Genomic DNA, 15,829 nt, shown 5'->3' with positions numbered 1-15,829 from the left:
CCATGTCTGTCATGGTTCTGATCGTGTTTCTGTGTAAGAATATAGTAATTCTTGGATAGTTTTATAGAAACAGGGGTAAATTAGTTGACTTGTGGATGGAAAGTCTGATTGAATTAAGGATTTAAGTATCGGTGGAAAATGAAATGTATGTTTTTAAAATTATTTTCTTTTTAATAATAATGTTTTTGAAAGTATCTTCAATATGTTTCACTTCTAGCAATAGCTGAATAAAGCTCCTACTGGGCTGACCCTCCTACAAACAATAATAAACTGAACAAAACCTGATTATTTGAAGGCACTAGAGAATAACCTAAAGCAGGCAGATTCGGGAGGAAGGTGACATGTGGAAGAAGGAAATGGCACTTGATGATTTCCCATTTCATACCTTCTAACCCAAGGACAGGCCAGTCTCTACTATATAGGGTAACTAAAACTCCCAATAGTTAAAATCTAAACTCTTAGTATTTCTGGTTTAAAAAAAAAAAAAACAGAAGACAGAATTTGAGGCAAAAACAGCTACTAGAATGTGAAAGGAGAGTCCTGGAAACGAGAGCGCTAAAGGAGGGAAGGCTCTAAGTCTGTAAATTCTGCCCAAATCTGTGACCCCCTTAACAGGCAAATGGAAGGCAAATTCCACATAGCCTAGATAAGGGCATAAAAACTGAATCTAAGTTGCTGTCCAAAAGATAGTTTTCCAGTTGAGTATAACCAAATTAATTACTTATTAAAGCCAAAAGTATGGGCTGACCCCATTGTCTATTGGGGAGTTGGATCCTACATAGTTGACCTCATGGATTGAGTCCCAGACCTGGAAACTTGAGAAACACGCCAGGCACATGCATGTGCATGCCCAGAATCCTGACAGCATGGAGAAGGGATTGTGGCGTGACCATGCGCCACTGAGGGGTGCTTTCTCCCTCTCCTTCTTTCTTTCTCTCCTGCTCTCTCTCTTTCTCTCTGGTGAGTGCATGCAACGTCTGGCAAATTGAAAGAAAAAGACAAAAAAAAAAAAGCAGTTCCCAGAAATGTGATAGGATAGACTCTTCAGTGCATAACATTCATAATGTGTACAATTCTGTGCAGAATTACTCAGCATACACAATAACCGAAAGTGTGACTTACTCTCATCAGAACTACCAATCCATAGAGACCAAGCATCAAGATGACCCAGATGTTAGGAATAATATACCAGTCTTTTTTAAAATATAGTATTGGAAATAAGAAATTCACTAGATGAAGGTATATTGTTACCTTTTAAAAGGCAAGTTGCGACAGTGTATATATATATATATATATATATAGTGCTAATTTATTTAACAAAAGTTGTAGAAACAGGACTAACTTACATATCTGCCTGTATTTGCAAATAAACCAGAAAGAGTGAATATATAAATTTTTATATATTGTCAAATTGAACAAGAAATGTAAAAGAGAGCTGAAACTATAACCCACAGGCATGTTTTAGAACATGTGTTGGGTTGTTGGAAAAATCATGACTCGTTTTTGCATAGAAGACACATCGTGACTTTTGGGACGACCCAGTAGATGAAGTGAGGGAGGCATCTGGGCAAAATGCCTCTTGGGATGTCTCTTAAGTCACATTCTCAGTATTCTAGCTACCTGACACAGATCTGGCTACGTCATAGCCTAGTGCATCAGATGTAGGTGTTCTGCGTTGTAGAATGAACATCGTGTGTTTATTTTAATAACCTCGTAAGTCCTCTCTTCCTTCGTGCTTCCCACTTTCTAGGATCTCATAGTTGACCAGACAATAGAGAAAGTTTCCTTCTGCGCCCCAGATAGGAACTTCGATAGAGCCTTCTCTTACATATGTCGTGATGGCACCACTCGGCGCTGGATCTGTCACTGCTTCATGGCTGTCAAGGACACGGTGAGTCCGGCAGCGTGTATTCATTACGAGTATTCTCTCTTCCAAGTTGGCTCAGTCAAGCAGTTTCCACTGCATTTTCTTTTCTTCTTTTTAAAAAATATTTATTTATTTATTTAATTCCATTTGTTATCATTTTTTTAATTTAATCAGACAGAGAGGGAGAGAAAGGGAAAGCAAGAAGGCAAGCCGCCAGGTCTTGCACTCGAACTGTGGTTGGCCATGTGGGACTCCAGCACCTTTAACCACCACACCACCTGCTGGCCCCATCCACTACACTTTCAACAAGTACATGTGCTGCGTCTGCTCTTAGAAGTGCCTACACTAGCTTCCTTTTGCTCCTTTTCTTCAGCTATTATAGTTCATACTCTTGGTGTGTGTGACCCTGTGAATTGCCACTCACAGAGCGGCATGACTGGCCGAGACCCAGAGTTGTTAACAGAGAGTTAAAAATGCTCTGGTAATGGAGGTTACTGAACTTTATTTTAAATGTTTTATTATTGAAAGTATTTTCAGGATTCTTAAACGTATTTGTTAACACACTTGGGTAAAAATACTGACATTTGGAAGGGGCTTATCAATTTTTTTTGCAGAGACTACTACAAATGAAAGATCTGATTTGGAATGTATTTTTAATTAAAAAAATAGGAATACTAATTTATGGTAGATTGAAATATGTTAAAAATCATTGCATGGTAGAATTTTTGTTTTTTAAAAATAGAGAATAATTTAAATCTTCATGTAAATTACCCAAAATTCCGGCATGAGAGAAAAGTTTCTTAGATGACAGTGATCTCACTGTAAATAGCATTGAGTATGTAATTTCGAATTTTTGTAAAAGTCTAACCGGAGTCAGGCAGGATAGCCATTAACGAAGGCTGAACTCAATAAAGCTCTTTTCCAGGTTTAACCTGGAAGTGATGGCCATGCACTGAAATTGACCAGAAGTTGATAGCTCTTTGAGACAGTCATATAAACAAATGTTAAAATGTCAGACTCTGAGTCAGACCTGGTTTCCGTTCTGGTTCCTAGTAGCTATGAGATTTGGGGCAAGTTACCTAACAGTCTCTAAATCTTAATATCTATTCTATAAATGGAGATAACCATTGTGGAGAACAAATTAAATAACAATTATAAGTATACTTAGCAGAGGGGGTGGCCCACAGTAAGTACTCCCAAAATTGTAGCTAACATTGCTAAAGATTTTCATCCTTGGTTTGAAACAGGTGCTTTGAAAATGAGTCGAAGTAACTTAACTGCACTTTCATCCTCTGGGTCCCAGACTCTAAGTAAGCTACCAAGACCACCAAGACGATGTATTTTCTATCACTACACTCATAAAATCCAGAGTTCAAGAGTTTCCTGATACTAATTTGAAAACTATTTTATTATCAAATCGTAGCCTCGTAAGCTGTCAGATCTCCTGGGCCAGTGGTTCTACTATATCAGAATCGCTTGGAGAGCTTGTTTTAAAACATAGATTGCTTGACCCTGCTCCTAGAGTTTATCATTCGGTGGGCTGGGGATGGGGCTTGAGAATTTGAAGTTCCAAGATGATGCTGTTGGTCGAGGGCATCGTCACTCTTCAGGACTTCTGCTCTAGGCTTAGGAAAAATTATAAGCTTCCTGACCTATAGCTCTTACAGTAGAGTTGTGTTTAAATGCAAAGGTGTTCTTGCAGCTAGCAGGTGATGTGGAGGTTAAGGCAATAGACTCCCACATGGACTTGCAGTTCAAGTCCTGGATCTGGCGGCTTGCTTCCTCACTGTCCTCCTCTCTCTTTCTCTCTGTCTCTGGTCAAATTTTTTTAAAATAAATAAATAATAATAAATTAATAATAAAAAAATGCAAAAGTGTTCTTAAGAATCTTTAGTATTCTGTCTCATACTTTAACACCTAGCCTTTATATCATTTACTGAGAAGTTAGATGGAAATCACATGGATTCATAAAGTCTATCAGTCTTTAAATAAGTAGTCAAAGGCTTACAGTCATGTAAAATCTTGGGGACAAAAAGCATTTTAAACATTACCTGTCCTTACAATATCTGCTATTGGCATGTGAAGTCCAGTGAAATGACTTGTTCAGAGCAGTCTTTTTGGGGGGAGGTTTTTTACTATAGAGCGCGTGCGTTCACCAGACAGAGAGACAGAGAGATAGAAAGTGAGAAATCACCCCTCAGAGGGGATGGCCACGCCGCAATCCCTTCTCCTCCATTCTCCTCTAGGGATCTTGGGCACGCACGCACAGCGCCTGGTGTGAGTTTAAGCCACTGGGTCCGGGACTTGAACCACGGTCTACTACATGGGAATCCAGCAACATAGCCATTACGCTAACTGCTGGTCCCTTCAGAGCAGTCTTTAGGAGCAGTTGTCTGATGGTGTGAATTTGGAACACCACAGAAGATGCCTTGTTTCCAAAAATCTTTTTCTTATGAATAATGCCAAGAGTTACTGTACCATCTCTAACCTTTTTATTCCACAGTTAGGGTATGGTTTAAATATAAATAACCCTGGAGCCAGCAGGTGATATGGTGGTTCAAATGCTGGACTCCTACATAACCAACCATGGTTCAAGTCCCAGACCTGGTGGCTTGCTTTCTCACTTTCTCTTTTTCTTTCTCTTTGTTTTTCTCTGGTCAGATTTTAAAAACAATAATAAATAAAGTTAAATAAATGTGTGTGTGTGTATGTATACATACATAATACATATATATTTCTCTGGTAAAAATAATCCACTGAATTTGTTAAATTGATTCTGGGTAGGCCAATGTATCTGTAAGACAGTATTTATAAACATTCTCCTCCCCCACACAACTCAGTTTTATCTATTTAATCCCTCTGTAAATAGAGTACAGAGATGAAAACATGCTTTCACTTTGGCCTGTGAGGCAGACTTGGGGGTTAGAGCTAGAAGAAGTCTGATCCCAACACGAAGTAATAGTATCTGAGGTGATGGCATGCTGATTGCCCTGATTTGACCATTATACATCATATCCATGTCTGAAACATCACATGGTAACTCATAAATACTGCCATTATTGACCTGGTGCTCACTGCAGGTTGCGTTCCTACACTGACTGTATACACAGAGGAGGCAGAGTGAGCCCACCCACACGTCTCAGCCCAGGCCCTGTGCCTCGTCTGTACTGTGAATGTGGGCACGTCCTCACACACACACCATTACTATGTGTCAGTTAGACATTTTAAAAAGAAGGTAAGAAGGCTATGGAGAAAACCGAAAAGGACTGCGGGCCATAAAGAGGGAGGACTATTTAGAGGGGGAGCATTCAGAAAGGAGTTGTGTTTATTTATCAGAAGTTTTAAGTTTATACCTTTTTCTCAGACCATGTTAACAATATACTTAAGTTTCTGAAATGTACCTTGCCTTTCCAGTGGTTTCTTAGAAATGCTTGGTAAATAATTCTGATGTTCCCCTAAAGGGCAGCTAGGGCTTGTCAAAGCTTAGAACTTTGAGGAGGGTCTCCTAAGGTGGCGGCCAAGGCGTAACTGAGAGAGGGAGCCTGAGTCAGAGAAGCTGACTCTGGCTGTTCCCAGAATCACAGGTTGCAGTGAGCGCCTTACCCAGGCCTGTAATAGTTCATATCGTTGAAGTATCATGAGCACTATCTGAGATGACTTATTTATTTAAATTAATGTGGCAGGCCAGGAGGTTAAGGCAGCTGGATCCCATATAGCCAACCACATGGTTCTAGTCCCGGATCAGCTGCTTGCAAAACACAACGAGCATATGTACATGTATTACCAAAATCCTGAAAGGAGGGAGAAATAGGGGAGACGGGATTGCAGCATGACCACCCCCTGTGGGAGACGCTTTCTCACTTTCTCTCTCTCTGGCCAACACATTCACCCTCTGGCAAAAATTTAAAAAATAAATTAATGTGGCCTACTGGTATATTAAAACTTAGTTTCAAGCTGGGGTTTACAATACTATGCTTTCTGTGAAAACACACTTATTCTTACGTAATTGTTGATTGTTGATACTGTCACTCTAAAAAAGCTTTCCCAACCTCTGTTTCTACAGGGTGAGAGACTAAGCCATGCAGTAGGCTGTGCTTTTGCAGCCTGTTTAGAGCGTAAGCAGAAGCGGGAGAAGGAATGTGGAGTGACTGCCACTTTTGATGCTAGCCGGACCACTTTTACAAGAGAAGGATCATTCCGGGTCACAACAGCCACTGAACAAGCAGAAAGAGAGGAGGTCATGAAACAAATGCAAGATGCCAAGAAAGGTACAATCTGTTCTACTACCGTGTGTTTGTTTAATGCAGTTTTCTCTACTAGACAAGTTTTCTCACAGTCAGTGAGAGCCTTAGCAATATAGGAAGACCTTCGGACAAAGCTGAGAATCTTACCAAAGAGCCTTCCTTTATAGTGGCTATCTTAATGGTTTCAAAAGTATTTATTCTTTCCATTATAGTTAGCTATCTGGAGAAGTTGAGAATACAGTTGAAGAAACTGAGAGCCTCCTTGTAGTCCCCTGACCCGAACCCCAATCCTGGGACAGATTTTTAATTTTAATGCATTCATCTCTGAGAGGCAAATGTCATCAAGGATCTACTGTTTTTTTTCTTTCTCTTTTTTTTTTTTTTTTTGGTGGTGGGGGGATGTTTTTGTTATAGGGCATGTGCACTCGCCAGAAAGAAAGACAGAGAAAAAGAAAGCAAGAAATCACCTCCCAGTGAGGATAGCTATGGCTCAATCCTTTCTCCTCCAGTCTCCTCTTGGGATCTTGGGCACACACACACACACGCGCCCAGCATGAGTTTAAGCCACCAGGTCCAGGACTCAAACCACAGTCAACTACATGGGAGTCCAGCAATGTAGCCATTACGCCATCTGCTGGTCCCACTTTTTTTTTCTTTTAGGGGGAAGAAGTAAGCAGTTTTCTTTTGCCTCCTCTAGGCAATCTCATGCTCGTAGTTTTTGGGTTGCTATTTTTTTAAATGTTAGTTAATTTTTTAAAGAATTGTTTTATTTAACTTTATTTATTTACTTATTTTAATTTGACCAGAGAGAGAGAGAGAGAGAAAGTGAGAAAGCAAGATGCCAGGTCCAGAATTAAAACCACTGTTGGCCATGCAGGAGTCCAGCGCCCTTAACCACCATGCCACCTCCTGGCCCCAAGTGTATATTAATTTTGTTTATGAGAGAGAGAGTTGTTTTTGGTGTGTGTGTGTGGGGGGGTTGTTTTGTGTGTGTATGTGTGTGACAGGTCTCCACATGTCAGGATCCTGCTATCCCAGCTTCCTAGCTAGCTAGGGCTACAGGCATGCACTGTGGCTGGCCTGTGTCGGTGGGCCAGAAGCTGAACCTATGCCTCTATATGGCCGCAGCCTCCAAGCAGCAGCATCTTAGCAGCATGCAGCACTGCAGCTGGGTCCAAGGTCTACATCTTGAAGGACACAGCACAAATCCGAGTTTGGGGCTGCAAAGGATCCACTGTGATGCTGGCAGACATTTAACAGTGGTGTGGGTTTTATTGTTACTAGGCTGCTGGTTTTAGGTGCTTTAGTCACAAAAAAAACCTAGATTTTTGAGAGGTCAGTTCCTTTTTCCTATAGCCCATTAACTTCACTGTATGATTTTATAGAATATGAGATTTTTTAGGTATGAATGGCATCTTAGCAAAAATGTCTGTACAAGCATTCAAATTACTCAGGAGTCTGTAAAATTGATTTGGGATGCATTTTACAAGTAAATGAAAGGACTCAAGAAAAATGTTTTGCCTTCTTGTGGTTAGCCAGGGTTGAAACCAGCAAGCAGTGCAGTGTTCAATTTAACTAGTAGACAGTAATATAATTTTGGGGGGCCAGCAGATGGCATAATTTATGTTTCTGGACTCCCATGTAGTTGACTGCAGTTCGAATCCTGGACCCAGTGGCTTTTAAAACTCATGCCGGTGTGTATGCATGCATGCCCAAAATCCCAGGATGAGATGGGAGAAGGGACTGTGGTATGGCCATCCCTCCCAAGGGATGATTACTTGCTTTCAGTCTCTCTGAGAAGCACACACCCTATAGCAAAAATCTCTCTTAAAAAAAAAGTATGTATTGGGACCAGCAGTTAGTGTAATGACTATGTTGCTGAATTCCCATGTAGCCGACCGCGGTTCGAGTCTCGGACCCGGTAGCTTAAACTCACGCCGGGCGCGTGTGCGTGTATGCCTAAGATCCTGAGAGAATGGAAGAGAAGGGATTGCAGTGTGGCCATCCCCCCCAGGGGGGTGATTTCTCACTATCTCTCTGTCTCTCTCTGTCTTTCTGGCAATCGCACGTGCCCTATAGCAAAAACCTCTCAAAAAAAATTGTATATATGTATGTGTATATATTTGTATGTATGTATGTACGTACATATATAAACATTTGGGTTTTGGGTTGTTTTTTTTTTTTTTTACTATCCTTTTAATTCTAATCTAGCCACTTTGAATAACATCATTAACTGACTACAGACCCAGATAGCTCTAATTTCAAAGCCCTCCCGCAAAAGCATACATATTTTTACTTAAAATGAAATTACTGATTGTGACTTTTTGTCATATCTATATATTTTTTTTTTGAGAGGTTTTTTCACTATAGGGCACGTGCTCTCGCCAGACAGACAGAAAGAGACAGAGAGACAGAAAGCGAGAAATCACCCCCCCCCCCGGGATGTGACCGCCGCAACCCCTCTTTCCTCCTCTCGGGATCTTGGGCACGCACGCACACGCACCCGGCATGAGTTTTAAGCCACCAGATCCAGAACGCAAACCGCGGTTGACTACGTGGGAGTCCAGCGACATAGCCATTACGCTAACTGCTGGTTCCCTTTTTTTTTTCATATCTTATCAACATTTGCACTGGGATACCAGAGAATAAAAGTCAACATGCTATATTTACTAGAAAGTTGAATCTGTATAGCTGCTGTTTATTTTACCTTAGTGATTTTCAGACTGAAAGTATATTCTTTAATAACACCAAATAATCCTCATCACTTTGCATAGCAGCTGCCAAAGTGATCAAGTCCTGAGATAGCAAAGAATCGTGAGGTGTAGGGTAGAGATTTGCCACAGTCAGGGTGGGTAGGCCACACTGCAGTGTCCTCTCCTTGGGTTTGCATGCACAGACACCCAGAGTGTTCTTCAAGGCATCGAATCCAGGACTTCAGTCACACAGCCAGCTGTGTGGGATCTGGCTGCCTTAACCTCCACACCACCTGCTGGCCCCATAAACTGTCATTCTTTAAAGGACCTCACACAGGAATTCATAGGAACTGGGTTTTAAAAACCTTGTTCAAAGTCTTAACTCGTAAGTCACTGCCTGAGAATAAAAGATCTAATATTTTTATTTTTATAGATATGCCATGTGGCACGTAGTAAGCTATTAAATCGTTTATCAGCCTGCAGAGTAGGAGATCTGAACCTTGCTTTTAACCTGTCTTGTAAGAGATGTTGGACGAGATAGATGCAAGGACCTAGAGCGCTTTTGAGTTCCTCAGGTCTGTGAACTCAGATTATTTGAAGACAATGCTAAGGTTCTCTTTCTCACGATTTTCTTGAGCTGAAGCAGACAAGACAGTTGGTTCATCAGTGGCCCCTGGCAACACTGCCCCATCCCCGTCCTCTCCCACCTCTCCCACTTTGGATTCCACTGCCTCTCTGGAGATGAACAATCCTCATGCCATCCCACGCCGGCACGCGCCTATTGAACAACTTGCTCGCCAAGGCTCTTTCCGAGGATTTCCTGCTCTTAGCCAGAAGATGTCACCCTTTAAACGCCAACTGTCCCTACGCATCAATGAGTTGCCTTCCACTATGCAGAGGAAGACTGATTTCCCCATAAAAAACGCAGGTACCACAGCATCCTCCTGACTTGTCACTCGTGTGGGCTCTAGCACCAGCAATATCAGCACCTCCAGTGGAGACACGAATGCCATTACACTCGTCTCTCCCTGAGACCGGTTGTTGATTATATTTTGTGTATTACCCATTGGGGGAAAGCTTAGGGCTGTGGAGGGGGAGATGAATCATTAATTTTTCTTTAACAAACAGAATTTCTGTTTCTTGGAGTTTCTAGCCTGAGCCACAAGGCCTATGTTTGTCGTGATGTCAGTGTACACCTTTCAGCCAACCTGCTTCTAAGCGTCAAGGGTCTAGAGTTTCCATTCTTATTCTGCCATTTGGGACCCAGCAGGGAATTAATTAAAGAGGCTTTAGAAATACCCATGGTTAAATAACCTTACTATCAGATGTACCAGAAGAAATACATAAGTGCTCATTGTCCTTGTGGCTGGTTGGCTCCTTAGGGAAGAAACTCTAAACTGGCCTCTTGTCTAAATCTCAGATCTGAGGCACATCAGAGACGGTGGGCTTACTCACACCTATCCATTAAGTTTCAGAACTGCTATCCAGGCCTTTGTGTGGCTTCGCCGCCCCCCCAGCCGCTGCAGCTCCATCTTCATCATAAGATCTGGAGCTGGAGTGTTAGATCTGGTCAGCGCTTTTATCAGGCCCTCTTTCACTTCCCTCTGAGACATGCCAAGCCATTACTGTAACAGAACATGAGGAAGCTCTGTCTCAATAGGACACTCTCACTGACGGTAAAAAAAAGCACAGAGAGTTAAGTTCTTTTGATGGAGGAAACGAGGCCTAAGGAACAGTTGAACTAAAAGATTACTGATGGCCTTTTCAGCCCTCAACTCCTATAAAAATCGAAACTCCAGATTTTTCAAGTACTTCGTTTCAGTCTCCCTCTGGAGCAGAGAGGGAACAAAACATATTATTTTCTTTTTCCAGATGAGCAAAGTCACACAAAATTGGCTTCCTCTGTGATGCAGAAAGTCAGTATGAGGAACGAAATCTCAGAGTCCTGACCTCAGCTCAGTTTGTCATGTTGTCATAGTTCATATCATTAGCAATAGACTTCAGAGAAAAATTAGAGTGATGACACTGCCATAGCTTCTTACAGAGACAAGCACTCGGCATCCCCTGGTGCCCTGGACTTTAACTTATATGTGTTGTTTTCTACTAGAATTACTGAGTGGCTCCAGAAATTAATTCTGACATCACAGCCTTGGGAACTGCTTGGAAGGCAAACAAGGTTGTAGATGTTTTCCAGAAAGATCTATTGATAGCTGAACACCACATTCCCAAGAGTGTCACAAAAAGAAGAAATAAATAAATGTGGGGATTTGCAAGGGGAAAAGATGGACCTTAGTAGATGAATCGTTGACATTTTATACTTTCCCATCCATAAAGCCAGTGAGTGACAGCAGTCAGAGAATGTTTTGAAGCTGCTTTTGTAACCTTACCAGGCGGTTAATTGAGACTTTTCTTTCTGATTGTAAGATGCCAGTTTTGTCATGCAGTTAGAGTTCCAGATTATCCCCTTTTTCTGTCTGGAGCTGTTTTCTGTTTGCCTTGCAGTGCCCGAGGTGGAAGGGGAAGCCGAGAGCATCAGCTCCCTGTGCTCACAGATCACCAATGCCTTCAGCACACCCTCTGAGGACCCCTTCTCGTCTGCCCCAATGACCAAACCAGTGACCATGGTGGCACCACAATCTCCCGCCTTCCAAGGTTGGTGCCCTCCTTCCTGCTCAGCTGTGCTCTTTAAAACTAGTACTTTTAGTTTGCTGCTCACTAACTGTAAGTTGGCATCCTGAGCTTTCCAAGCAAGAGCTGGTCAGAACCATTAATGTCTCTGTCCGATGATGTCGTAGATCCACTGATTTCCCAAATGACAGTGTCTTCATGCTTCGTTCCCCTTTCTGTTTCCTAAGATGTCTGTTTGCCATTTTGCATGTATGTGCCCATCTTCCATCCCATTCTGTTAAGAGTTTCTATAGTCCCAGTCCACTGCTTTATTTGCCACTTCCTTGGTACTCCAACCAGCCAGTTTTCCCAGGAGCAGCTGGCATTAGAATTGGTTCTAGCACTATGCTTTCTTTACCTCAGTGGTTCTCAGTTGGGGGCAGTTTTGCCCCCTCAGGGTGAATTTGGCATTCTCTGTCTGGAGACAGGTCAGGGAGAGGATGTTGTTCCCAGCATCTGGGAGGCCAGGGGTGTTGTCAAACACCATTTAATGCACAGGACAGCCCCACAACAAAGAACTCCCCTGTCATAAGAGGCTTATAAATAAAAAAGCACTTTTTTTGGCTTTTTAGTTCATTCATCTTCTATAACAAGCGTCCTGAAATTTGCTTCTGTGGCATTGAAAAATTACTACAAGTTGTTGCTTTCAGAGATACTGAATTAACATTGAGTATTGACTTAGAGGTCAACAAAGAATGTATGTAAATTACAGACATCTAGAATTTGAGTTCCTCTCCTTGCTTCCCCCCCCTTTTTTTTGAGAGAGAGCTCAGAGAAAGTTTTATGCTAGAGATTATACCCTGCTCCTAATTGAAGATGCAACTACATGTCTTTCTTCTGGGCGTTGTGCTCACTCTCATGTACACCAAATCACTTTTCGAGTCATCTAACAGACATTTATAATACCAGTAATAAGAGGCAATCTACTGAGCATTTAGCACAGTGCCTGCCGCGTTATAGCAAGGACTCATGCATTATCTCATTTAATCCCCACAACAATCTTTTGAGGTAGACATTTCAGATGAGAGATTCATTAAGTTGCCCAAATCAAATGACCAGAATTTAAATTCAGGCCTTCTTGAATATAGTGTCCATTACATTCTAGTGACAAGACCCAGGGGGTGTGAAACTGCCTCTTAGGGCCCCGGAGTCTATAGGTTGAGGAAGTCATTTAGACCAGGCCTTGGTAAATAGCAGCAGTACCAGAAGCTTAGTTGCCCAGTTCTAAAGAGGGAATGAGTATACCTTAGGCCAGGGAAAGGCACCATCGTGGAGAGCCAGGGAAAGGAGCAGAAACTGATCTAGGTATTGTGAGTAAAACCAACAAAGATTTAGGGACTTTAAAAAAGTGAGACAAACAGGCAGTAATAGGCACTTTAAGATATTAAGAACATTACCATGGAGGGTAAAATCTTCAAAACAGAAAGACATTAATTTTGTAGCCAATTACAAATTTACTAAACAAATTAAAATATATACCAAGTTTGATTTCTCTGTAATGTAGAGGTGATACCAGCCTTATGGGGTTTTGATGGAATTAAATAAGATGATGCATGTGAAGTACTATGAGCATGGTACCCAGCGCATTATAAGGAATCTTTCTATCTAGCCCATTAGTGTTGGCATAATTCCATCTTTTGGAATAATGTAGAAGAGGGAAGTACTTCGTGTACTTTATTATGCCAGCAGCTAAGCTATATCTTGAATGGTTAGATTTTGTTTTCTGTTCATAAGACAGAGAAGTTCCATTCAACTTATTTTGAATTTTTTTTTAGGCTTCATTGCTTGATGAACATATTTTCCTAGCACAGTCATTTGACTTTATCAGTACGGCCATCTTAATTTCAACCTCTGTATTCATTGCAAGAAGGCATGGTTATCCCAGTATCGACTCTTCTGTCTTAACTGTTCCACCAGTGTTGTACATGGGCCTGGCCGACCCAGCTCCGAGGAGTCGCTTGTACACCCTGCATGAATTTAACTCCATTGATGTTGTCTGCTCCCATTGTAGCTAATGGCACTGACTCAGCCTTCCATATGCTTGCTGCTAAGCCAGCCTATACTGCTCTAGCACCCGTAGCAATGCCTGTGCGTGAAACCAACCCTTGGGCCCATGCCCCTGATGCTGCTAACAAGGAAATTGCAGCCACACTTTCGGGTAAGGTGGCCACAGATGGTGGTGAGGATTCTGGGATCAGATAAGTGACCCTGGTTCTAAAATCAGCCAGCTATTTGTGTGGGAAATAGAAATTCTTTTAGGAAAAGTACAGTTCCTCCTGGAAATAAACCACTATTAAGAAAGGATGATAGGGACCAGCAGTTGGCATAATGGCTATGTTGCTGGACTCACATGTAATCGACCGCTGTTCGAGTCCCAGACTCGGTGGTTTAAATCCATGCCAGTTGCGTGTGTGTGCATGCCTGAAATCCTGAGAGGAGAATGGAGGAGAAGGGAATGCGGTGTGGCCATCCCCCCTGGGGGGTGATTTCTCGCTTTCTGTCTCTCTCTGTCTTCCTGGCAAGCACACGTACCCTGTAGCAAAAACCTCTCCCCCCAAAAAATAAATAAATAAAGGATGATAAAGAAGAACAATATTCGATTAGACTGGTAGTTTTTTAAGGACTGTGGAATCAAATCATTCACAGAGCTGTTATAAAATACAGATTCCTGGGGCCCAGCCCCGGAGAATCTATCACTGGATTTGGCAGTGGGCAGACATGCCTGTAGGAAGGTATGCTTACCTCCTGCAATGATAAGCCTCCAAAAAGCATATTATATTTGCTTTTTTAATACTTTCTAATTTTTCTGTAATGAACATCTATTAATTATAAGACCAAAAAGATTTAAAATAGTAATAAAGGTAATTTACTAGAAAAACATATGTCTAGGAACCACCTCAGGCCCCTCAGCATGTGCAAGATAGTTCCTAAGCTCTGGAGGGGCCATGACAACAGGGGTTTCTGACATCAGCTAGCTGCCTCGGTTTGATGCATTTGAATCTTTTCTGGACAGTTCCTCAGCATGGCTGAGGCAGCTGCATGATCTGACGGTTCTCTTTGTCATGCTGCAAAATCTCCTCAGCAGGTAATAGAAACTTTCTTCCCACCTACCAAGCCACAAAATGTCCCATTCGGGGCACTTGCTCCATAAGTTAAGAGGGTTCAAATAACCAAAGTTTAAGGGGAGGAAAGAGGCCTCTAACTGATGCTTTTGTCTCTCTTCTTGGTTCCAGGGACCGAGTGGGGCCAATCTTCTGGTGCTGCCTCTCCAGGTCTCTTCCAGGCTGGTCACAGACGCACTCCCTCTGAGGCCGACCGCTGGTTAGAAGAGGTGTCTAAGAGCGTCCGGGCTCAGCAGCCCCAAGCCTCAGCTGCCCCTCTGCAGCCAGTCCTCCAGCCGCCTCCACCCACTGCCATCTCCCAGCCAGCACCGCCTTTCCAAGGGAATGCATTCCTCACCTCTCAGCCCGTGCCAGTGGGTGTGGTCCCACCCCTGCAGCCAGCCTTCATCCCTGCCCAGTCCTATCCTGTGGCCAACGGGATGCCCTATCCAGCCCCTAATGTGCCTGTGGTGGGCATCACTCCCTCCCAGATGGTGGCCAACGTGTTTGGCACAGCAGGCCATCCTCAAGCTGCCCAACCCCATCAATCCCCCAGCCTGGTCAAGCAGCAGACAGTCCCTCAGTATGAGACAAGCAGCGCTACCGCCAGCCCCTTCTTTAAGCCTCCTGCTCAGCACCTCAATGGTTCTGCAGCTTTCAATGGTGTAGATGATGGCAGGTTGGCCTCGGGAGACAAGCACACAGAGGTTCCTGCAGGCACCTGCCCGGTGGATCCTTTTGAAGCCCAGTGGGCTGCATTAGAAAGCAAGTCCAAGCAGCGCACTAATCCCTCTCCTACCAACCCTTTCTCCAGCGACTTACAGAAGACATTTGAAATTGAACTTTAAGCAGTGGCTATGGCTTTTGTTTTTTTTCCATACTTAGGCAAGGGCCGGGGGGTGGGGGGTCAAAGGAGGAAAGAAGACTTTGTCTTTCGATCTGTTTTCTCTAATCCCAAAGGTCCCAAGGAACAAGTCCAGGCACAGAGCACAGTGAGGGGTGATTCTGAATGAGGTGGGGGAGACCATTCCTAGAGAAAGCCGTCTTGCATTTAAGCTACGAAGTCCAGATAGATGTTGCCCTCTGTCTCTCTTCCCCTTACTCCCTTACAAACCTCTGGCAACAGAGAGGCAGAGCTACCCAAACAGGAAATCTATTCAAGCACATTTACTGGAATATAAAACACAATGGGAAGCAAACCAATCTCCCCTTGGTTTCCAGGCCATGTACCTGCCTCCTCTCAGCGCTGGCCTGTCT

At 42.9% G+C, this 15,829-nt stretch overlaps 1 protein-coding gene and 1 non-coding gene across 12 annotated transcripts in view; both read left to right on the top strand.

The window, feature by feature from the left end:
* NUMB (NUMB endocytic adaptor protein) overlaps positions 1 to 15,823 on the top strand; it is a 163,650-nt gene extending 147,827 nt beyond the window's left edge. For 3 of the 11 annotated variants that reach the window (XM_006170518.3, XM_027769112.1, XM_014585020.2), the window contains 6 exons: positions 1,751 to 1,891; positions 5,931 to 6,135; positions 9,442 to 9,732; positions 11,307 to 11,456; positions 13,483 to 13,629; positions 14,705 to 15,420. In XM_006170518.3, coding sequence (XP_006170580.1) covers positions 1,751 to 1,891; positions 5,931 to 6,135; positions 9,442 to 9,732; positions 11,307 to 11,456; positions 13,483 to 13,629; positions 14,705 to 15,420 — 1,650 coding nt within the window. Of the gene's footprint in view, positions 1 to 1,750; positions 1,892 to 5,930; positions 6,136 to 9,441; positions 9,733 to 11,306; positions 11,457 to 13,482; positions 13,630 to 14,704 lie in introns of all 11 variants that reach the window. The other 8 variants (XM_027769114.1, XM_027769113.1, XM_006170520.2 and 5 more) reach the window with 6 other exon arrangements.
* On the top strand, positions 4,926 to 5,054 carry LOC114006523 (small nucleolar RNA SNORA51). The gene has a single exon (XR_003548226.1). It is a non-coding gene; the product is annotated as a small nucleolar RNA SNORA51 (small nucleolar RNA).
* Positions 15,824 to 15,829: the final 6 nt, after the last annotated feature.

Source organism: Tupaia chinensis, unplaced genomic scaffold (genome assembly GCF_000334495.1).
Source record: "Tupaia chinensis unplaced genomic scaffold, TupChi_1.0 Scaffold148607_1, whole genome shotgun sequence".
In the NCBI taxonomy this organism is placed as follows: Eukaryota; Metazoa; Chordata; class Mammalia; order Scandentia; family Tupaiidae; genus Tupaia; species Tupaia belangeri.
Note: the sequence above shows the minus strand (reverse complement) of the source record. Positions and strands in the feature narration are given on the sequence as shown.